The sequence below is a fragment of the Microcaecilia unicolor genome, chromosome 2 (assembly GCF_901765095.1).
Source record: "Microcaecilia unicolor chromosome 2, aMicUni1.1, whole genome shotgun sequence".
NCBI classification, from domain to species: Eukaryota; Metazoa; Chordata; class Amphibia; order Gymnophiona; family Siphonopidae; genus Microcaecilia; species Microcaecilia unicolor.
This window is the reverse complement of record NC_044032.1, coordinates 339,638,161-339,663,010: the sequence shown is the minus strand read 5'-3', so window position 1 is coordinate 339,663,010 and position 24,850 is coordinate 339,638,161. Positions and strand designations below refer to the sequence as shown.

At 43.3% G+C, this 24,850-nt stretch overlaps 1 protein-coding gene across 6 annotated transcripts in view; it reads right to left on the bottom strand.

Moving 5' to 3' along the window:
* Positions 1–792: 792 nt before the first annotated feature.
* The window catches only part of LOC115463677 (alpha-1,4-N-acetylglucosaminyltransferase-like), a 188,714-nt gene continuing 164,656 nt past the window's right edge, over positions 793–24,850 (bottom strand). For 4 of the 6 annotated variants that reach the window (XM_030194386.1, XM_030194385.1, XM_030194384.1 and 1 more), the window contains 2 exons: positions 15,201–15,601; positions 793–1,401 (listed from right to left, as the gene is read on the bottom strand). In XM_030194386.1, coding sequence (XP_030050246.1) covers positions 1,167–1,401; positions 15,201–15,601 — 636 coding nt within the window. In that variant the 3' untranslated portion in view covers positions 793–1,166. Of the gene's footprint in view, positions 1,402–14,814; positions 15,602–24,850 lie in introns of those variants that run through there. The other 2 variants (XM_030194389.1, XM_030194388.1) reach the window with 2 other exon arrangements.

Below are 24,850 nucleotides of genomic sequence, written 5' to 3'. Positions count from 1 at the left end.
CCCCAAACTCTTGACCTGTTTTTCACTAAATATAATTGCCAGCCATTTCCCATATTTCTGCATTACAAAAACCCAAAGAATAATGCTTTTAAAAAGTCCTGTATAATGAAAATGTTAAAAAGTCATTTAAAAATAGAATATGAGAAAATGGAATATATGTGATGTGAATATAGGTGATGTGAACAATTATGACAAATTTTAAAAGAAGTTAAAGTTCACATATGTAGAACTAGAGCTACATATGGGATATGCATATGGGATGCAAACATACCAGGCTATAATCTATTTAGGAAGGATAGAGAGAATCGTAAAGGTGGAGGAGTAGCTCTAACATTGACATTCGCACTTCAGGCAGCTCTTAACACATACTTAAAACTTAAATAACTCAAACAACATTTTCTTTTTGGAATAAAATTTGGCTGCAGCTTTATTTTTAAATATTAATAAAATTCATTTACTTAACATCAACTTAGTAACATATCATTCTTTCCACCAGGTTAACTTCACAAATGCGGTTAATAATGTTAAGCCCTTCGGTAACGAACTGGCTCACTTTCTCCCCACTTCACAGTGTGATTAATAATAATGTTAAGCCATTCGGTAACGAACTGGCTCACTTTCTTCCCACCTTACCCCCCTCCCCCCATGTGACTTACGATACCGTCAAGCCACCTCTTACTCATGGCGGTTCCGCCCACGAGTTCATTTCCATTTCATATATTTCATAATATTCATTTAACCGCTTCTGGTGCCTCTTAAACCCCTCATCCAGGCCACAAGCGGTGACAGACTCCATCTTGTCACCGCTCCCCCATAACCAAAGCTGCCGCCAAATCCTTCTTTAAGCAATCCTCCAACAAATCTTGGAGTGCACTCAAAAAGATATCAGTTCCAATATCGGACAGATGAACTCCATCCTGCCTATACAAACCTGCACAATCCGAAGAGATCAGGTCATGTGCTAACACTAAACCCCCCATTTTGACACTTCCCAATTCACCCTGCGCCTCAAACGCTCAATACCTTTTGGATTAACTGCCCCCCTCCACACTCTTCTGGGAATAATCTGTGACCATACAATCAATGCTTCTGGAAAATAACTCATCACCTCCAATAATTCTGCTTTCATTACACGCATTAACTCAACTCCCTTTACCACACATAAATCATTTCCCCCCAAACGAATACAAATTAAAACTGGAGAAGAAAATCGCCGAGCTTGCAGTAATACTGGCAACAACTGCTTCCAAGTCATTCCTCGTATGGCCAACCAGCGGATTCGAATACCGAATTCCACCAATCCCAGGTTGGATCCCCACTTTGATTCCAAAGCATGCTTGTGTGCCCAAAACACATATGAATGTCCGCAGATCCATACACATATGTCCGGAGGCAATACATCTGCAAAAGAAACTAGAACAATTAGCATAAACATTTTCATTTCTCCTCACAAATATATCCTTTATATCTATTAGACCGCCATCTCCCCACCCGCTGAATTAAAGCCACCGAAACCCCTTCCTGGGCTACATTGGAAGCAGCACCAATTCGAAATGAGTGTGTCCCATATTCCTTTGGCTCTAAGCCCATATAACTCAAACCTTTCTTCATCGCTGCTGCAAATTGATACCTCGTTAAAGGCATACCATTGCTATGGACCAACCAAACCTCCCCACCCACCGGCCTTACACCATTGTAATCTAATGCACATTGCACTGGACAAAATTCCAAACTTTTAGCCGCTCGCAAACTAATCCAAATGCCTTTTCCCTCTTGGTCCGTTTTGGACTTCCGCAAATATATGCGCAACACCCCCTTATTAACAATCACATCATTTCTTCTCAAACCCTCCTCTTCCATAGCTCGCGTTGAGGAAACTACCAACTCCCCAACCCTGCAAGCTGCAAAAAAGGCTACCACAAAAGCCACCTGAAATAACAGTGTTTCATATTTTGAGAAACAAACTTTTGTTAAAACTTTGCACAACTGCACAACTTGTGCATAAAATAGCGGCTTCCTCACCCTCTTTATCTGTAATTTCTTGTGTACTCTGGAAAAACCACACAATAACTTCCGGATCAAATATTTCCCAGCTGGATCCGCCCAACCCAACAACTTTGAAACAAATGCTATTGCAGCCATCGTCTGAGATACCATCCCAAACGACCATTTACTATCCACTGCAAAAGCAATAAGCCGGACCATCCTCTCCTCACAAATTGGGAAAACCAAATCCCAACCTCTGTCTGCCCAGAATGCTAAGAATCTCCTCCATCCAACTCCATAAGCCTTTTAAGTATTTGGAGCCAATGCACTCATCAACAGCGCCTCACAACCTGCTGAAAATTGTGCCACAAATCTTCTGACATCCATGTAGGCTCCCAATCTGCTGACGGAGCCAAAGCTCTGAAACGATGTAACTGTAAACGAGATAAAGCATCAGCAATCTCATTACAAACACCAGACACATGTCTTGCTGTTAGCCATAAATTTAATTGCAAACATTTTAAAACAATCAATCTCAACAGCTCAACTAACAGCGGACAACGCGAATACTGCTTATTGATTGCCCATACTACCGACATGTTGTCAGAATACAAGGCAATCCTCCTGTTACACAACCTCTGTTCCCATAAACACAAAGCCACCCAAATTGGAAATAATTCCAACAAAGCTATATTCTTACACAAACCCATCTCTCTCCACCATTGAGGCCACTCTTCTGCACACCATGCCCCTCCAAAATAAATCCCAAATCCAATTTCACCCGACGCATCTGTGAATAATTGCAAATCCACATTGGAGACCAATACCTCTTGCCACACACAAATTCCATTAAATACTGACAAAAATTCTCTCCAAATTTGCAAATCCGCTCGTACTGCCTGTGTTAAACGCACTCTAAAATGCGTCTTCCTCAAACCCACTGTTAACAAAGCCAAACGTCTCGAGAAAACTCGTCCCATAGGAATCACCCTTGTTGCAAAATTAAAATGCCCCAACAACGACTGAATCTCCTTCAACTTTTTCTTAATGCATACCCTATCGATCTCCTGACGCAAAGCCACAATCTTTCCTCTAGGCAGCCGAGATTCCATTCTCACTGAATCCAACTCTATCCCCAAAAACACCAACTTGGTAACTGGGCCCTCACTTTTTTCCGTAGCCAAAGGCACCCCGAACTCCTTTGCTACTGATCTAAATGCTGACATCAATGCCGCACACTGCAATGAATTTTTTGGACTCCCAAACAAAAAATCATCCAAATAATGAACAATAGAATCCCAACCACTAACTTGCTCCACTACCCAATGCAAAAATGTAGCAAATGCTTCAAAATAATTACAAGAAATTGAACACCCCATTGGCATACATTTATCAAAATAAAATTTTCCTTCAAATTTAAATCCCAGCAACCTAAAAGCTGTAGGGTGTACCGGCAATAAACGGAAAGCTGCTTCAATATCCGCTTTTCCCATCAAAGCACCTTTTCTTAAATTCCTCAACAAATCCACCGCCTGCTCAAAACTGGCATATTAGACTGTACACAATTCTGGATCAATAAAACTATTTACAGCAGAACCTTCCGGATATGACAAATTATGAATCAACCTGTATGTCCCCGGCTCTTTTTTCGGTATCACACCCAATGGAGACACGACTAGATTTTCCATCGGCGGGTCAACAAACGGCCCCGCTATCCGCCCAAGATTCAACTCCTTCCTCAACTTCTTCCGAACCACTTCTGCATGCTGAATCACAGATACTGAATTCTTACACTTATGATCCAACACCGGTCCATCAAATGGGATCGGAAAACCTTCTAAAAAAACCGACCCACAACAAATACGCATCCCCACCACACGGATACCGATCCAGCCAATGTTTTAAAGCCGATAAATTAATAGGAGAAGGAGCCTTGCCAGCCCAAACCTGTGCCTCCCATATTTCCACCTCGCCCTGCCCTACCCTGCCCCCCCAACCCTCTGGGACATTTAAACACCGGGTGGAGTCCTTGACAGACACTACAACAGTGCCGGAATCTGCAGGCCGGCCTATTACATCGTCCTGCATTAAATTGGAAACAAGCATTACCTGGGCCGCTCCCTTTTCCCCCCAATCTGCTTGTCCCAGCACTTCCTCCTCCTGCCATTCCGAAACTCCCTGCTCGGACCATGCCCATTCCCCCGGTATTTCCCACTGAGCCACTACCGTACCCAGGAATTCCGGCAGAGGCTCCCGAACGAAAGGGGGGGTTAACCGCAGGTGTAAAATTAGCAATCCACAAATCAACATCTCTCACACCCCAATTTTCAGATTTGTCCTTTGCCAAACTTCGTCTAAACTGCTCATCATAATTAACCCAGGCCCAACCTCCATACAATTTATAAACTCTCAATATTAAATCACCATATCTCAATAAACCCGGATACAATGCCGGTTTCTGCGCCCCAAGAACACTTACAAATACATGAAAACTTAACAACCAATTCATAATCGTCTTTGGAACTCTCCCTCTTTTTTTCTTTCCCTCTTCTTTTCCTCCATCCTTTCCTGTATTACCCTCCTTATCCCGCGCCAATAAAGCAAATAAATCTATATATTTGCCCTTTAAAATTCTCTGCCTCCACTTTAATGTTATATAACAATCTAAAGGTGCAATACTACATAACGTATGCCCCATCCTAGAACCCACCAACACACCAGGCAACTGAGTGTCTCCCGAAACTTGTAAACCATTCCCTCCATCCTCTTCTTCAGAAGAAGATGAAGAAGACCCTGATGAATCCCACGAATCTGAAGATTCCCACACCTGCATCGGGTCTCCAGTCCCACCCCTGCTCTGCCGTTTTTCACTATCCAGCCGCCTAACGACATGGCACAAATTACGTAAAAATTTTTTATTCCTCAACTTCTTCCTCAAACACTTCCCCGTCACCCTTTTGGACCTGCTACTCCAATCTCTAGCACCTGCACCCACTTCTCCTCCCTCCCACCCCTTTCTACCCCTTCGAGCACACAATCCCTCTAACTCACCCATTGCTCTCCTCGAGGAAGGCCCCTCCAAAGGATCTTCCACATCAGCATTCCGCACTGGAACATCATCTCGCATCTGAATACCACCAACCAGGTCACCAATTGAAGTATCAACTTCCACCCGATAAGCCCTCTCCTGTTCCATATTCAAACCCACCTGACATCCCATATCAACCCTTTGTCCACCATCCACCTCTTCATCACCATCTACCACTCTCCCAACATTCTCCCTGTCCTCACCAACACTCACCCTTTCAGACAAATTCATACCATGTTTCTTCTTTTCCTTCGCTTTACCACCACCCTTACCAATCTTTTTGGACCCCATTCTCCACAGTTTTTTTTTTTTTTTAATTACCCCAGTTCACTCACCCCAAAACACCCCAGCCCCAATTCCCCCAAACAAACACCCTTTTGATTAATCTAATATCTCCACAACTTTCCACCCAAAAGAAAAAACCCAACCCCCCTGATAACCCACAATTCAGCCACCTCCTTTGATAACCCCAACCTTAAAACTTCACCAACTTCCCAAAAGTCTGTCCAAAAACGCTTTAATCCATCCAAAATTTCTCTCACAAACTTCCTCCCCTATTACCTTCCGATTTCCCACTTTCTTACTCTGTAAAACACCTCACTGACATCCTCAAACCATCCAGCCCCTCATATCGCCATTCCCCACTGACACCCCGCTCACACACGTGTCCTCACCCACCCCCCACGGTGGGTGAGGACACGTCACTCTTCCTTCACACAACCCCAAACACGCAATTAAAACCGCCGCATTACCCTTCAATAACGCCACATACAATCCCAATTCACCTCCGTTTTCTTCCCCCCCACCTCCGCGAAACCGGAAGTGCACTCAAAAACCCTCGTTTCACTCACCCGCCCCCTCCCTGTCACAAACACCTCTCAAATCCCACTTTTCCGTCCCTCAGGCACCAAACCGCCAACCCATTAAAATAAAATAAAAGCGCTCCGTTTCCCAACCCCCTCACCTCCGCGAAACCGGAAGTGCCGTCGCGATGTTTTCTTCGACGCAGCTACAAAGCACCAGCCTCCCCCACCTCAGGTAACCAAGAAATTCTTTCGTTTTTTGCCACTTTTCCCTTCAAAATTCTCTTTAAACTCCCTCCTATTCACCCTAACCCTCTCCTACCTAACTAAAAACTACTTCTGAGCTCCAAATCTTCACCCTATCCTAACACTTCCCTTTCAGCCAATCCTATCCCTGTTTTCCTACCCAATCCCCTTCCTCCCTTTCCTGTTGCTAACCTAACCACTAACTACTTCTAAACTTACTCCCTCCTGCAACCGCCCCCCCCCTTCCCTTACTTATTCTGGCTGCCTTGGCTTCAGCCAATGTTAACACCCTCACAGCTTAACTGTGAGGGCTTCCTATATGTGAGAAATGATATCACGGCGACTGAAATGACAGGGACCTGGGGAAAGGAAGAAGCGATATGGATCACCTTAAAAAGAGAGGATAGAACCTCTGTACACGTGGGTGTTGTCTACAGACCTCCGAAACAATTGGAGGAATTAGATAAAGACCTGATCGCAGATATTCAAAAGTTGGGAAACAAGAGAGAGGTGCTGTTGCTGGGAGATTTCAGTCTGATGGATGTAGATTGGAAGGTTCCGTCTGCAGAATCGGAAAGAAGTAGAGAGATCGTGGATGCTTTCCAAAGCAGTTTGCTCAGACAAATGGTGACGGAACCCATGAGGGAGGGAGCGACGCTGGATCTGGTGCTCACAAATGGGGATAGCGTGTCAAATATTTGAGTGGGTGCCCACCTTGGTGGCAGTGACCATCAAACGGTTTGGTTTGATATTACAGCTAAAGTAGAGAGCGGCCACTCAAAACTCAAAGTCCTGGATTTCAAGCGTGTTGACTTTAGTAAAATGGGGGAATACCTGAGGAAGGAGATGATGGGCTGGGAGGAAATACGAGAAGTGGAAGGACAGTGGTCCAGGCTGAAGGAAGCTATAAATAGGGCCACGAACCTTTATGTAAGGAAAGTAAATAAAAGCAAGAGAAAAAGGAAACCGATATGGTTCTCTAAGCAAGTGGCTGAGAAAATAAAGGCTAAAGAGTTGGCGTTCCAGAAATACAAAAAAACTCAAGAAAAGGAACACGAGGAGGAATACCGGATGAAAATGAAAGAAGCCAAGAGAGAGATACGTCTGGCGAAAGCGCAAGCGGAAGAACAAATGGCTAGAAATGTAAGAAGGGGTGACAAAAATTTCTTCAGGTATATTAGTGAAAGAAGAATGACTAAAAAGGGAATTGTGAGACTAAAAGATACTGCGAACCGCTATGTGGATAACGATGAAGAAAAAGCAAATTTGCTAAATAGATACTTTTGTTCTGTTTTCACAGAAGAAAATCCTGGAGAAGGACCGCGATGGAGTGCAAAAAGTACAAATGAGATTGAAGTGGATAGAGCACCGTTCACGGAAGAGAGTGTGGATGAACAACTTGAAAAGCTAAAGGTGGACAAAGCCATGGGACCGGATGGGATCCACCCCAGGATATTGAGGGAGCTCAGAGAGGTTCTGGCGAGTCCTCTTAAAGATTTGTTTAATATATCCTTGCAGACGGGAAAGGTTCCGAGGGATTGGAGAACGGCAGAAGTGGTCCCTCTTCACAAAAGTGGTGATAGGGAAGAAGTTGGAAACTACAGGCCGGTAAGCCTCACTTTGGTTATTGGAAAAGTAATGGAAGCGAAGCTGAAGGAAAGGATAGTGAATTTCCTGGAAGCCAATAAGTTGCAAGATCCGAGACAACATGGTTTTACCAAAGGGAAGTCGTGCAAAACGAATCTCATTGAATTCTTTGATTGGGTGACAAGAGAATTGAATCAGGGACGAGCTATGGACATAATCTACTTAGATTTCAGCAAAGCTTTTGACACGGTTCCCCACAGGAGGCTCTTAAATAAACTGGATGGGCTGAAGATAAGACCCGAAGTGGTGAACTGGATTAGGAACTGGTTGACGGACAGAAGCCAGAGGGTGGTGGTGGTGAATGGAATTCGCTCGGAGGAGGGAAAGGTGAGTAGTGGTGTGCCTCAAGGATCGGTGCTGGGACCGATTCTGTTCAATATATTTGTGAGTGACATTGCCGAAGGGTTAGAAGGTAAAGTTTGCCTATTTGCGGATGATACTAAGATCTGTAATAGAGTGGACACCCGGGAGGGAGTGGAAAACATGAAAAAGGATCTGAGGAAGTTAGAAGAATGGTCTAAGGTTTGGCAATTAAAATTCAACGCTAAGAAATGCAAAGTGATGCACTTAGGGAATAGAATTCCTCGGGAGATGTATGTGTTAGGCGGGGAGAGTCTGATAGGAACGGACGGGGAGAGGGATCTTGGGGTGATAGTATCTGAGGATCTGAAGGCGACGAAACAGTGTGACAAGGTGGTGGCCATAGCTAGAAGGTTGTTAGGCTGTATAGAGAGAGGTGTGACAAGCGGAAGAAAGTGGGTGTTGATGCCCCTGTATAAGTCGTTGGTGAGGCCCCACCTGGAGTATTTTGTTCAGTTTTGGAGGCCGTACCTTGCGAAGGATGTAAAAAGAATTGAAGCAGTGCAAAGAAAAGCTACGAGAATGGTAAGGGATTTACGTTACAAGACGTATGAGGAGAGACTTGATGACCTGAACATGTATACTCTGGAAGAAAGGAGAAACAGGGGTGATATGATACAGACGTTCAAATATTTGAAAAGTATTAATCCGCAAACGAACCTTTTCCGGAGATGCGAAGGAGGTAGAATGAGAGGACATGAAATGAGATTGAAGGGGGCAGACTCAAGAAAAATGTCAGGAAGTATTTTTTCACGGAGAGAGTAGTGGATGCTTGGAATGCCCTCCCGCAGGAGGTGGTAGAAATGAAAACGGTAACAGAATTCAAGCACACGTGGGATAAACATAAAGGAATCCTGTTCAGAAGGAATGGATCCTAAGGAGCTTAGCCGAGATTGGGTGGCACAGCCGGTGGCGGGAGGCGGGGACAGTGCTGGGCAGACTTATACGGTCAGTGCCAGAGCTGGTGGTGGGAGGCGGGGATAGTGCTGGGCAGACTTACACAGTCTGTGCCCTGAAAAGGACAGGTACAAATCAAGGTAAGGTATACACAAAAAGTAGCACATATGAATTTATCTTGTTGGGCAGACTGGATGGACCATGCCGGTCTTTTTCTGCCATCATCTACTATGTTACTATGTTAGAGCTGCATAGTGATAACAGCTGTCTGAGCTAAATATAGCATAGTAACATAAATGACAGTAGATAAAGACCTGAATAGTCCATCCAGTCTGCCCAACAGTCCCACAATTCATGATTAAATCAACAATGAATGTGATATAATATGCTTGATCATGGTCTTTCTTTGGCATTCCTGGGAAATAGAGCATTGAAGTTTACCCGGCTCTGTCCTTACATTCCAGCTACTAGAGTTGCTGTCGAAGACCAATCCAGCCTCTCCAAATCTGTCTTGCCATTTGTGGGACACAGACTGTAAAAGTCTGCCCGGCAGTGTCCTCACATTCTATCTACTGAAGTTGCTGTCAAAGCCCTTTCCAGCCCATCCTAAACTAGATTGCTATATATGGGATCCAGACTGTACGAGTCTGACTAACACTGGCCTTAGTTCTTCACAGCTGGAGAAGCCATCTAAGCGCCACTTGACACGTCCACACACATGCAGCCATTTAAGTTTAGGAATTTTTTTAAATACCATCCATTTTCTAATTACAGATCCTTTGTGTTCATCCCATGCCTTTTTGAATTCCATCACCATTTTTGTCTCTACCATGTCCCTCGGGAGGGCATTCCAGGCATCAAACATTCTCTGTGAAAAAAATTTCCTGATATTACTCCTAAGTCTACTACCTCGCTACCTCAATTCACGTTCTCTAGTTTTGCCAATTCCCCTTCTCTGGAAAAGATATGTATCTATATAATTACTTTTTAAATATTTAAACATCTGCATCATATCTCTCCTGTCCCTTCTAGGCTATGCATATTCAGGTCTTCCAGTCTCTTCTTATAAGTCTTTTTGTGCAAGCCCCATACTATTTTTATTGCCTTCCTGTGGACTGCTTCAAGTCTTTTTATGCCCTTAGAAAGATACAGCCTCCAAAACTGAACATAATACTTCAGGTGGAGCCTCACCAATGACATTTGTTTTACTTATTTAAAAAAATGTATACCCGGCTTAACTACACCTCCTTTTTTCTGCTGGTTATGCCTCTCTCAGTGCAGCATAGCATCATTCTGGCTATGGCCACCGCCTTATCACACTGTTTTTATCACCTTCAGAACCTTGAACACTATCACCCCAAAGTCCCTCTCCCTGTCTGTGCTTATCAGCCTCTCACCTCCTAGGATATACGGCTCCCTTGAATTTCTTCTTCCCAAATGCATCACTCTGCAGTTCTTTGCATTAAATTATAACTGCCAAATATTACATCATTCTTCTAATTTTTGCAGATCCTTTTTCATGTTTTCCATTTCCTCTGTTACAAATCTTGGTATCATCCACAAAAGGGCAAACCTTACCTTTTAGTCCTTAGGCAATGTCACTCACAAATGTATTGAACAGAATCGGCCCCAGCACCGATCCTTGAGGCACTGCACTACTCACTTTTCCTTCCTCTGAATGAATTCCATTGACCACCACCCTCTGGTGTCTGTCTGTCAACCAATTTCTAATCCAGTTCACCACTTTGGGTCCTAAATTCACCCTGTCAAATTTATTCAAGCTCATTCTGTAAGGAACCCTTGTCAAAGACTTTCCAGAAATCTAAGTAGATTACATCTAGCACAAGTCCTTGATCCAACTCTCTGGTCATCTAGTCATAGAATTCAATCAAATTTGTTTGGCAAAATTTACCTTTGCTAAAACCATGTTGCCTCGGATCTTGTAATTCATTGGATTCCAGGAAATTAGTTATCTTTTCCTTCAGCAGTGCTTCCATTACTTTTCTAATAACTGAAGTGAGGCTTACTGGCCTGTAGTTTTCCGCTTCTTCTCTATCACTACTTTTGTGAAAAGGGACCACATCCAGTCTTCTCCAATCCCATGGAACCTCTCCCATCTCCAAGGATTTATTAAACATCTTTAAGAGAACCTGCCAGATCCTCTCTGTGCTCCCTCAGTGTTCTGGGATGGATGTATAGCCTGTTCTAAAATACATGAGAAATGGACGTTCATGTGAGGGTTATATCCTGTATGAACATCCATTTTATAAAATGAAATGTCCAAACTATGAAGGGCGCAAAACAAGGAACATGGCCAGCACTGTGGTAGCATAGGAATGTCCACATAGATGTTAATGTGGAATGGAGGAGTAGCTTAATGGTTGGAGCAGTGGGCTGAGAATCAGGGTACTTGGAAACCTTGGTTCAAATTGTGAGCCCTCCAGGGCGAGAAAAATGCCTACCGTACATGAATGTATATTGCTTCAATAGCAGATGGTATATGGGAAATTAATTACAAAATTTTAGTAACGTGAATGTCTGTAGTTCCTGAAGCTGCCACAGAGCCCGTTATCTCTTGCTAACTTCATAATTGGGGAAGGGAGAAGGCAGCAACCACCGGGGGATTAAGGAGGTAACGAGTCATAATTCATCAGGGCCGTGCCAAGAGTCTCTGGTGCCCCCCCCCCCGCATTTGTTACTACTACTTAGCATTTCTATAGCGCTACTAGACGTACGCAGCGCTGTACACTTGAACATGAAGAGACAGTCCCTGCTCCACATAAGTACATAAGTACATAAGTAATGCCATACTGGGAAAAGACCAACGGTCCATCGAGCCCAGCATCCTGTCCACGACAGCGGCCAATCCAGGCCAAGGGCACCTGGCAAGCTTCCCAAACGTACAAACATTCTATACATGTTATTCCTGGAATTTTGGATTTTTCCAAGTCCGTTTAGTAGCGGTTTATGGACTTGTCCTTTAGGAAACCGTCCAACCCCTTTTTAAACTCTGCTAAGCTAACCGCCTTCACCACTTTCTCCGGCAACGAATTCCAGAGTTTAATTACACGTTGGGTGAAGAAAAATTTTCTCCGATTTGTTTTAAATTTACTACACTGTAGTTTAATCGCATGCCCCCTAGTCCTAGTATTTTTGGAAAGCGTGAACAGACGCTTCACATCCACCTGTTCCATTCCACTCATTATTTTATATACCTCTATCATGTCTCCCCTCAGCCGTCTCTTCTCCAAGCTGTATAGCCCTAGTCTCCTTAGTCTTTCTTCATAGGGAAGTCGTCCCATCCCCGCTATCATTTTAGTCGCCCTTCGCTGCACCTTTTCCAATTCTACTATATCTTTCTTGAGATGCGGCGACAAGAATTGAACACAATACTCAAGGTGCGGTCGCACCATGGAGCGATACAACGGCATTATAACATCCTCATACCTGTTTTCCATACCTTTCCTAATAATACCCAACATTCTATTCGCTTTCTTAGCTGCAGCAGCACACTGAGCAGAAGGTTTCAGTGTGTTATCGACGACGACACCCAGATCCCTTTCTTGGTCCGTAACTCCTAACGTGGAACCTTGCATGACGTAGCTATAATTCGGGTTCTTTTTTCCCACATGCATCACCTTGCACTTGCTCACATTAAACATCATCTGCCATTTAGCCGCCCAGTCTCCCAGTCTCGTAAGTTCCTCTTGTAATTTTTCACAATCCTGTTGCGATTTAACGACTTTGAATAACTTTGTGTCATCAGCAAATTTAATGACCTCGCTAGTTACTCCCATCTCTAAATCATTTATAAATATATTAAAAAGCAGCGGTCCTAGCACAGACCCCTGAGGAACCCCACTAACTACCCTTCTCCATTGTGAATACTGCCCATTTAACCCCACTCTCTGTTTCCTATCCTTCAACCAGTTTTTAATCCACAATAGGACATTTCCTCCTATCCCATGACCCTCCAATTTCCTCTGTAGCCTTTCATGAGGTACCTTGTCAAACGCCTTTTGAAAATCCAGATACACAATATCAACCGACTCCCCTTTGTCCACATGTTTGTTCACTCCTTCAAAGAATTGAAGTAAATTGGTCAGGCAAGATTTCCCCACACAAAAGCCATGCTGACTCGGTCTCAGTAATCCATGTCCTCAGATGTGCTCTGTAATTTTGTTTTTAATAATAGCCTCTACCATTTTCCCCGGCACCGACGTCAGACTCACCGGTCTATAATTTCCCGGATCTCCCCTGGAGCCTTTTTTAAAAATGGGCGTTACATTGGCCACCCTCCAATCTTCCAGTACCATGCTCGATTTTAAGGATAAGTTGCATATCACTAGCAGTAGCTCCGCAAGCTCGTTTTTCAGTTCTATCAGTACTCTAGGATGAATACCATCCGGTCCAGAAGATTTGCTACTCTTCAGTTTGCCGAACTGCCCCATTACGTCCTCCAGGTTTACCGTGAAGTCAGTAAGTTTCTCCGACTCGTCCACTTGAAATACCATTTCCGACACCGGTATCCCACCCAAATCTTCCTCGGTGAAGACCGAAGCAAAGAATTCATTCAGTCTCTCCGCTACGTCTTTGTCTTCCTTGATCACCCCTTTTACCCCTCGGTCATCCAGCGGCCCAACCGATTCTGTTGCCGGCTTCCTGCTTTTAATATACCGAAAAAATTTTTTACTATGTTTTTTTTGCCTCTAATGCTATCTTTTTTTCATACTCCCTCTTGGCCTTCTTAATCTGCGCCTTGCATTTGCTTTGACACTCCTTATGCTGTTTCTTGTTATTTTCAGACGGTTCCTTCTTCCATTTTCTGAAGGCGTTTCTTTTAGCCCTAATAGCTTCCTTCACCTCACTTTTCAACCAGGCCGGCTGTCTTTTGGAGTTCCGTCTTTCTTTTCTAATTCGCGGAATATGTATGGCCTGGGCCTCCAGGATGGTATTTTTGAACAGCGTCGATATCAAAACTGATCATATTATGGTCATTGTTATCAAGCGGCCCCAGTACCATAACGTCCCTCACCAGATCATGCGCTCCACTAAGGACCAAGTCTAGAATATTTCCTTCTCTCGTCGGCTCCTGCACCAGTTGCTCCATAAAGCTGTCCTTGGTGTCAGCGTAAGAAGAAGAAAGATCTCATGGTAAGAGCAATGACAGTCATCAGGAGAGAGACAGAAGCGCTGGCAGAGGGCAGGGCAAGAGTGATATGCAGGAAACTGAAGGGGGGAAGTGGAAGACAAGGAGTGTAGGTCTAGAAGAGGTGGGAAAATGGCTGTGGTGTAGCAAACTCACTGCTATGGGCCTAGAGCACAGTCTGCAAACTATTAAAACTGAATATTGGGTTCCACTATAAATACTAGATTTAAAAAGGAAACTAGAGATACATCTGATTCAGCCTTATATCTGTCTACCCCTCTTCCTTCTTTCTAATGGTTTACCAAGTAATATTTTTGTTGTTACATATACACTATCTTTAAAGTATATTTGGCAACATAAATGTTAATATGTGTGTGTGGGGGGGGGGGGGGGGGGGGGGGGGGAGATTGTCCTTGTTAGAGGGGTGGAATTAGGAGGAAATTGACCTAGTTGGGAATTATCCAGGAAGTAATTGGTGAGTGGGAATTGTCTGGGGGGGGGGGGGGGAATGTCCAGGTGGGAACTGACCTAGTACCCCTTGGAGGCCTTCATGAGTTGCATAAAATGCACTTACATATCAGGAGCTCAATCAGGGAAATTAGCCTAGAGTTATCCAAGGTGCATTAGTGAAGCTCTGTCTCTTATATAATATTAATATTTTTACAACTTTTGTATTACAGTTTTACGATTTGCATCAAACTTAAATCAAGGAAAACTTATAAGATTAAAAGCAATAAACAAGGAAGAAAAGAAGAAAGTTTAAATAGTTTTGTATACTTGTCATTCACTCTATGTTTAAGGAAAATATTAAGAAGCTGTTAGTACGTTGCTCTCCTATGTGTATTTCCTTGATGTGGGTTTTACAATAAAATCATAAGTAAGTGGACAGTGTTTTTTAAAGAGATTCTCAGCCACAGAACCGCTTCCAGCAATCACCCTCTTGTTATTGTGGTTCATGAAATTCCACAAGTGCAAAGCATAAGAGCTATTAAAAGTGTCACTGGGATTCCAGACCTGAAAGTACCTTTCCCATGCAGGAAAGGGAATTGGATAGAATCGCTGAGGGTTCAGAATGAAAAAATCTCCACATGTGGTATCTTCTGTACCCTTGAAAACTGGCATCTCACATTGCCTTTTTATCACTCGAGTAATTAGTCCAGGGCCTTGATGTCCCCATATCTCTCCTTTGTAGTTCTTCACAAAGTCCGACATGCAGTCCCAGAGAAATTGATAGTGCCTTTGGAAACCAAATATTGCTCCATTAACAACCTGAGCTCCCTGCGATGCCAGGAAATCGACTTCTGGGATAGGCCTCATGAATATGATATCTGTGTCCATGTAAATCCCACCATACTTCCAAATTATTGCAAATCTGAAGGCATCAGAGCTGACATGTGCCCAGTATTTCTCCTTGGCTGGGTTTACCTGTAAACGAAAGATGTAGAGTTTTTATTCATTATTGGTATACAATCAGGAGAGATTAACACATACTCAAGACTGGTGCTAGATATGATGGGGCTCAGGGCAGACGCTAGCGAGGGGGCCCCAAAGCTTGCTTGCAGGCCATCACTCTTTCAACTTCAGGCAGGTTTAGGGTCCCCTTTAACATGAGGGCGCAGGACAATTGCGCTGTTTGCCCATCCCTAATGCCAGCACTGCTGGAATGCTTTGCTGAGACTACTGAAAGAGACATCGGATCACCAAACATTTAAAACTACTACTACTACTACTACTACTACTTAGGGGCGTATCTGAGGTTCGGCGGTAGGGGGGCAGGGGCTAGAGTGAGGGGGGATATTATAGCCCCCCCCCCGGCCACCGCCCCCCCTACCGCCGTCAACCCTCCCCCCTACCGCCGTTAACCCTCCCCGCCTACCGCCGTCACCTACCCCCGAGGTCCGCTTCCTCCTGCCGTTTTTAAAAAATATTACTTCAGTTGGCGGAGGACCCCAACCCCCGCCAGCCCAGCCGAGGTTTTCTTTAACTTCTTCATCCTCGTGCTGTGAAAGCTGCATCCTTCCCGTTGGACGGAGTCTGATGTCGCAGCACGTTGACGTGCTACACGTACAAAGTGCTGCGACGTCAGACTCCGCCAACTGGAAGGATGCAGCTTTCACAGCACGAGGATGAAGAAGTTAAAGAAGACCTCGGCTGGGCTGGCGGGGGTTAGGGTCCCCCGCCAGCTGAAGTAATATTTAAAAAAACCGGCAGGAGGAAGCGGACCTCGGGGGTAGGTGACGGCGGTAGGCGGGGGAGGGTTAACGGCGGTAGGGGGGTCCAGGGCGAAATCTGCGGGGGCCCCTGCTACTACTACTACTAATAACATTTGTATAGCGCTACCAGGCATACGCAGCGCTGAACATGAGACACACAGAGACAGTCCCTGCTCAAAGAGCTTACAATCTAGGTAAAAAACAGACAGACAAGACATTTAAGGGCAAGGGAATTACTGGTAAAGAGGAACAGGAGAGAAGGAGGGCAAATGAGTAGGGTTAGGAGTCAAAGGCAGTAGTGAAAATGTGGGTTTTCAGCATAGATTTAAAAACAGGTAGAGATGGAGCTAGATATATTGGCTCAGGAAGTCAGTTCCAGGCATAAGGAACATTACTAAAGACGTATTTGTTTAGTAAAGCTTATCCCAAAAACCTCATTATTTTTTATCCCCTATTTCCGTTTTGACTGATTTCCCGTTTTTTGCCTTCTGTCTGCTTCCCTTTTGTTGTTCTTGTTTTCCCATCCATATTCTCCTATTTAGCTGCTTTCGTTACTGTATTTGTTAATTTTCTATAATTATTATATCCTGCTGTATTATGTTTTGATGTATTAACTTTGTTAGCCACATTGAGCCCACACTAGCTGGGAAAATGTGGGATATAAGTGAACCAAATAAATATATATTGTCAACAGAAGATATATATTGGTCGTTTTACAGTTTGCTAGTGCATTGTGGTATTTAACGGCGCTGGCTGCCTCGAGCTGATTTGGATCTTGATATTCAGTGCCAGCCCCTATCCAGGTACCAGCACTGGATATACGGGAACTCAGTGGCTCCAGGAAGTTATCCAAATAATGCTGATATTCAGTGTGGTACCAGATAACTAAATGGGCATTTTTAGGACAGCTATTTATACAGTCCTATATGTCCTGTGATGTATCATTATCCAGGCACCACCATTAAATATCAGCAGTGCCTGGCTCACTTCTGGGACAGACCCAACTGCAATCCTGGACTATCCTGGCACAGACTAATACATAAGTACATAAGTATTGCCATACTGGGACAGACAGAAGGTCCATCAAGCCCAGCATCCTGTTTCCAACAGTGGCCAATCCAGGTCACAAGTACCTGGCAAGATCCCAAAACACTACATTTTATGCTGCTAGAAATAAGCAGTGAATATTCCCCAAGTCCACTTTAATAATGGTCTACGGACTTTTCCTTTAGGAAGTCAGCCAAACCTTTCTTAAACCCCGCTAAGCTAACTGCTTTTACTACATTCTCTGGCAATAAATTCCAGTTTAATTACACGTTGAGTGAAGAAATATTTTCTCCAATTTGTTTTAAATTTACTACTTTCTAGCTTCATTGCGTGCCCCCTAGTCCTAGTATAGTGAGGCGTTGGTCTTCCCGGGTTTTCAGTAGCACTATCTGGTTTTGGGCCACTGAAAATCCACATATAGCTCAGTCAGTGTGATTTCAACTGGGCAGGAGTGGATCCTGCCCGGTTCAATCATTTTAAATGTCTCCCCCACAGATTTTTGTGTTTTCAAATAACCCCTAATTAGTTGGAAAATAAATGTACAATTTATAAAACACCTGAGAATAGAAGCCCTAGCAGCAATCTGATATACACTGAACTAGAAATGAATATTGACTGTAGATTGCACTTCTGTTTTCTCCTTACACAGTCAATGTATTACATACAATTAGATTCACTTTCTAGCTGCTTTATTAGAAAAAGAAAGAAAACATATATACCTCATGCTGATGGGATGGTGGATTTTTTTTTTGTGTGGATATGTATGGTGGTGGTGGTGGTGGTGGTGGTGGTGGGGGGGGGGCAGTATTCAAAATGATTTAACTGGGCAGGAGAGGCTTCGGCCTCTTTAAAATGCTCATCTGCAGCTACTCCAGTGAGACGATTTCTAGCCATAGTTCTTTATAGCGATTGTTGCAAGATTGCGCACACAGCCGTTTTTAAGGGAGAGTGATCACAATAAGGTATCGCTTAACAGAACATTCTTCACAGAAATATTGATACAACCAGAGAATAGGCACATGGTGTAACAGACTCCTGACGCAGGCCAGTGTCGTCCGTTTTTGATTTTATTTTTTATCTTTTTTATTTTTTATTTTTATTTTTTTCTTTTGTTGTGTCATCTTCGCTGTTTTTGGCAACAGGAGAGGGGCATTACAGGGGAGGAGTCTGTCTAGGTGGAGCCAGCATTTATCCAGACACTGGCAGTTTTTGTGCGGTGTGCAGCTAGCTAACCAGCAGATAGGACTGCAGTGTTGCCTGTGCTTCCTGCGCCAAGCCCGCCTCCTTTGATGTAAACTTTCGGGCCTGGCATAGGAAGCACTAGCAATACTGCAGAGATCCAGGTCCTGCGTGTCTCTCATGGTAGTTTATTAGCACAAGCCTAGCAGAGGTGCAGCAGGAGGGCGGGAGCAAGACTGTGCTGCAGGGGCATGGTGGATGGGTGGGGAGAGGGAGTGGGCCCTGCATGCAATGAAGGTGCGGTTCAAACTGGGGAGGCACCTGATCCTGACAACAACAAAGTAATAGCCAATCAACTGCTGCTCTGGGCAGGTGTAGAGGGTGGGGACTAGGATTTCCAGGTGATGTCAGACCCTGGCTTGCATCTGACTGGGTCCAACTTTAGGTCCCAGCTCAGCTGTTTTTGGGACCAGAAGTTCAGGCCCAATCAGCTGCAAGCCATGTCTGACATTGCTTGGAAAGCCTGTAGAGGGGGAGAAGCTGAGGGATGGAAAATACTTTTTTTTAAAAACTACTTTCCCAAATTTTTACTTTGTTACTAAGTACAAAAGTACAGCTTAACAGAGCTACCAAGTTACCCATTCCAGGAGGGAGACATTTTGGCCAGTCCTGGTTTTAAACTTACATCCCAAAGCAGTGTAGTATTTGTTGTCCATGACTCTACCCATTAAAATCAGTGCTGCAGGACCCACAATGCACCAGGATGAAGTTGGCAGAAAACTAGGACTGGCCAAAAAGTCTCCCTCCTGGAATGGGTAACTTCTTGTTACAAGTAAAAGTACTGTAATATATGGTAAGATCTATTAAATGGCTTTTTCCTGGGGCTCTGTGTGTGTGTGTGGGGGGGGGGGGGGCTGGCTGGAAAAGGTTTAAAGTTAGTTTGGGAAGTTTTAATGGAGTTAGGCGAAGAAAGTGTGAGATGTTTCTTAAATATGTTTTTTTTTTTTTTTTTTACAAAAGAATAACCCATGATTAGGTGGGGATTGTACTATAAAAGGTTTCTTGCTGTTTTGGGTACAAGTCAGGTTAAAATTGACTTGGAGATTCTGTGTATAGTAAGTTTTGCATTCACTTCTATGGGGGGAAGGGGAAGCAACTTGGAGATTCAGTTAGAACAGCCAAGATTCTAAACCAAATAGAAAAAAAAAACAGTCTTTAGCTGACAAGCTGATTAGTTGAGGGACGTCAGGTGTTCCTCTGGGGGGGGGGGGTGAGTTGCTAGGGAGACTGCTGTGAGCTGGAAACAAAGTTGCCAGGTGGGCGGTTTTCGCGAGCGGCTGCGGGAAAATTTCGGCGGCTGCGGGGTGCGGTTTTTTTTGGGTGTTTCCCTGTGGCCGCTGTGCGGGTTCGGGCGCTTTTTTCTGGGCTTCTATTGGTCCAATTTGGTCCAATAGAAGCTTTTCAGGGGCGGGGTTGACGTCAGGGCGGGGCCAATGACATCAGGGGTGGGGTTTGACGATGTAAGAGGCGGGATTAGTGACGTAAGAGGTGGGGCTAGTGCTGTGAGAGGTGGAGTTAGTGATGTGAGGCGGGGTTTGGTGACATGGGAGACGGGGTTTGACTTTGGGTGGGTTTAGGGGTGGTTTTGGGCTGGGAAAAATCTTCCCATCTAGCAACCTTGGCTGGAAAGGAAGAGAGCAGGCTGAGGACTGAGAGAGAAAAATGTATGCTGTGTGTCTGGGGAATTTCAGAGAAAAAGTATAGATTTTCTGGGTTTTGAAGTGAAATAAGTGATTGGAAAAGTAAGTAAGACAAAGGTTTATGTGTGCCAGTTTGAAAGAGGGTGCTTTGATATTTAAATTGAGCTGAGGTGAGTGTGAATGCTGTTTCAGTGATAGCACTGAATTTCAAGAGATAAGTGATTTACCATTTTAGGGTGAGAGAGGCTGTGATTTGTGTTGGGGATTGTTCTACATGAGAAAGCCTAAAAGTGTGTAAGGATTTAAAGTGTGACACAGGGGAAGGACTGAGAGGTGAATTTGATATTTGGAAAAAGAAGCCATTAAGCTGTGTCTGTGAGAAAGGTGTGTTGTTTGTGAGAGCTCTGAGTTCAGTGCCAGGTTTGGAATCTGACTTCAGATTAAAGAAAATCCAGCACTGCCTGTGTACGAGTGTGCTGTATTCTCAAAATAGATCTGATAAAAGGGAAATGTTGTGGTTTTATGTGAAGTCTGTGAGAGGGGATGTTGAATTACCATTTGAATATTTATTTATTTATTTATTTATTTGTAGCATTTGTATCCCACATTTTCCCAACAATTTGCAGGCTCAATGTGGCTTACATTTGCCGTAATGGCGGTTGCCATTTCTAGGTAACAGAATTACAAATGGTAATGTGTTAAGTTGCATACATACATGGTAACATACATGTAACATAACATACATGAACAGATCATGGTATAGATATATATCATGTGCATATATATGTTAAGGAAGAATAAATTATGGTAATACATGAAAGTTCCTGAATAAGAAATTGGAAGAATAAATTATAGTAATACATGAACGTTCCTGAGTACGAAATTGGGTTGTATCATTCTTTTTTTTTTTTAAATAATTTATTTATAATTTTTTCATTTTACAAGGATCACTTGCAAAACAGTAAAACAGAGATGATTGTACATTAAAACAATTTTAGAAGAAAACAATCTCAACAGGATAAATGGATTTTATACAATCTTTCTCTTTCTTAGACCACAAAATAAATAGGGAGAGTGAAACAAGACAAGGAGATCAATTTAAACAACAGCAAACAAAGAAAATGTGGTATTAACCCGATTATCCCCAGTTATTATTTATCTAAATCATTATTCCACATTGATCATCTGGTTGGTTTCTTCAAGACCATAACGGTGCATAGTCCATCAATTTCATTGGAAACATACTTATTGTCCAATATTAGTGAAAGTAATACACCTGATTTCATTTGTTTTCCCTTTTAAAACCAGAAATTGTTTAACAATACAAACCCTTGAATCTCCAATCCAATTCCTGCTGATTAAAGTAATCCCAGTTTCACAGGCTTCACTCCTTTTGAATTAATATATTAAGAGGAATCATTTCAGAGGAAAATAACATTAGGAGTCATACCCGGAACTCTGGGAAAACAACAATCTCGATATTAATCATCTGTAACAATATTCATTTTGTTCAAATTTTTCTGGTCTTTTATCATTTTCAAATCTTAACCATTTCGTACTTCAGTAGAACTTCATTTCCTGTATATTCTCAAAGGATTCGATTAGATTATCCATGTGGCTCATTAACAAGACTATATCTGAAGCAAAGTCATTCTCTACCACTGTCAGGTCCTGGAGCACCCTCCAGATGACATTCAATGCAACCTCCACAGGAGCCAAAAACTCCAAGCTGATAACTTTAAGGGTTTAGGAGTAGCACCGCCGACACGGGTTCAGCTGTAAACGACTTCCGTTTCAGCATACACTCCTGACTTACTCCTCCACTCCTTTGGGCATGGTGGTTAAATGATTTTTGAGCGATGAAGTTGTTTCCAGGTCCAAGAGCATCGACGCTCCTTCGTCAGCGCTAATCAAAGGACTCATCAACCCAGTCATCTATGGGCAGCTCGTCACACAGCGGTCCCACACTTGCTGCACAGGGGACAAAACGCTGGTCATCGGCGGCTGACCCCCCATTGCCCCCTTCCTCTGTTAAGGTAACTGCAATGCAGAGAGGAAATTTCAAGTGAACAAAAACTGAACTTCAGAGGACAGCTGGGCCGTTGAGTGTACGAGCTTCAGGTCACCATCTTTCCCCTCTCCCTAATTTGGGACACTCTTTGTCTGGTTTCTCCTCAGAGGCCTGTCTGATATGGGTAACCCTTCAGCATAGCCCTCTGAGTCATTGAAACACGGAAGCCCCTCCACCACTTACAAGGTGGTGTCCCTTCGGAGGGGCGGGTTGTATCATTCTTTAGGTCATCGACTATGGAGAGACCATATTCGACATAGAGATTGAAGTGGTTATGCTTATTCATTAGTGGTAAGGAGGTTAGTGGTAAGGAGGTTAGTGGTAAGGAGGAATGGGTTACTGTGTGAGATCCCTGAATGCAGTGTAAAAGTCTTCTGCAACATTATAGAATAGGGAATTAACAGTGAGAAATAGGTTTTGAAGTAAGTACTCCTGAAAATTTTTTTGTTTCAAATAGAGAGAGTGGCCACAGTATTGAGAACTGATTAAATGTGACCAGAGAGGAGTCAGTGCCTGGACTAGCACAGGGAGTTCAGGGTCTTGCCTCTGGTTATTTTCTTTATAAGTGACTTTTGCAAAGGGTGTTGAAAGACATATCGTTTTTTGTTGGTTTACAACATTTTAAAGGAAAACTAAAGAACAGAACAACATCAAATATAAAAAAAATCCATGTTTTCCTGACTTGCCTAAGTGTTCTGGGTTCAAGTGAGATCCTTGCACAAACATCCATAATACCCATAAAGACTCAAATTCTGACATCAATAACCAGGAAAGAGAATAACAACAAATATCTGATTTTGATTAAAAGACAATTTAAATATTTATCTGAAAAGGTTCTTTTCTGCCTTTTTAGGTGATTTTGTTGAAAGAAACAGAAAAAGTTAAGGGTATACATGTAGTTCTACATTTGAATGTTGAATATGTTATTGAAGTTCTATTAAGCGACACACTAATTGAGAATTTGAGTTTATTTGAATGAAAATGTGCTTGCATTTGTATTCAATAAAGAAAAAGATAATTTGAAAATCTGAAGGTGTGGTTCTTCCAGTTCAGGTACAAATCCTAAATTTAGCTTCTTTTCCTCCTTTATTTTTTGAGAGTAAAGGACGAGGTTAGTTTATTTGTTCCACTCCCTCGGCTGTGAGTGTGTGTTCCCTGGATATTCGCCACGACTACAAACAGCAGGTATCTGGGAGCACATCACTACAGTCCAGCCGAGAGGGGTGGTAACAATATGCTTCAGGGTGGTAAAGTGTGTGGATGTGCATGGTCCATCTGTGGACCACAAGGCCCTCATTATTGGCATATACCTAGGATTACCATATGGCTCCAGAAAAAGGAGGACGGATTTAGCCAGCCGGGTTTTACTTCCATTGCTTTCAATGGAAGTAATTGAGCCAGCCGGGTTTTACTTCCCGGCTAGCTCAATCCGTCCTCCTTTTTCTGGAGCCATATGGTAACCCTATTGGCATACCGCACCCAGTGTATGACTGATATCTGCCTAGACAGTGTACCTTGTGTGATAAGGTGTGTCATGGGTGGCAGTGAGCAGTAGAGACTTGGGAATAGACGCGGAAAACCAAGGGAGGAAGAGGAATCCCACAGCTCCAGATCTCTACCAGAGACTGACAGATGGATCTAAATCATGTACAGAGCACAATTTCTACCAAGCCGCTTTGAGCCTGCCATGAGTGGGAAAGTGCGGGGTACAAATGTAACAAAAAAAAAAAAATCTACCATTGTGATTGTGGAACTCATATTAAAACACCCTGACCCCTGATGCAGGCATTTGCTGAAACACAGGCCATGTCAGGTCTTTGAATAAATTTGCTTCCCCGTATACTGGCTCCACCATGTTTCATCTATGACCCTCTACACTTCTATTACTCCAGTGATAGAATGTGGGCCAATGCTTGGAGGCTTATGTGACAGTGCTCACAATCATATAGGTGTGACCCTGAGCCCATTTGTGCACCACCACAAACATTGTGGGGAGTGGAGGGATATAAGTTACAGTACATGCATGAATGTGGTGCAGATGCTACACCACTGCATGTGTCTACACACAGTCTCAATATCAGGGTGAGGAACACAGGATATTGCGTATGTTTGTTGCTGGTACTTACCTAACAACCAGGCATCCCCCAGTAGACTGTTGGCACAGTCCTGCCCCTGCCTGGACTGGTCCAGAATTTATTTATTTTATTTATTTATTGCATTTGTATCCCACATTATCCCACCTCTTTGCAGGCTCAATGTGGCTTACAATTCATCATGTGAACTGGAAATAGAAGAGAATATACATGTGGTTTTACAGCGGGTTATGTGTTACATGGTGGTGAAATACATGACAGTGTTAAAGCAAAAGACATTATAAGACAATTCTGGAAGTTTTAGAGATTGTACAGTTACACATGTTGATTTTTGTGATATGTCTTGTCGAAGAGATAGGTTTTCAGTAGTT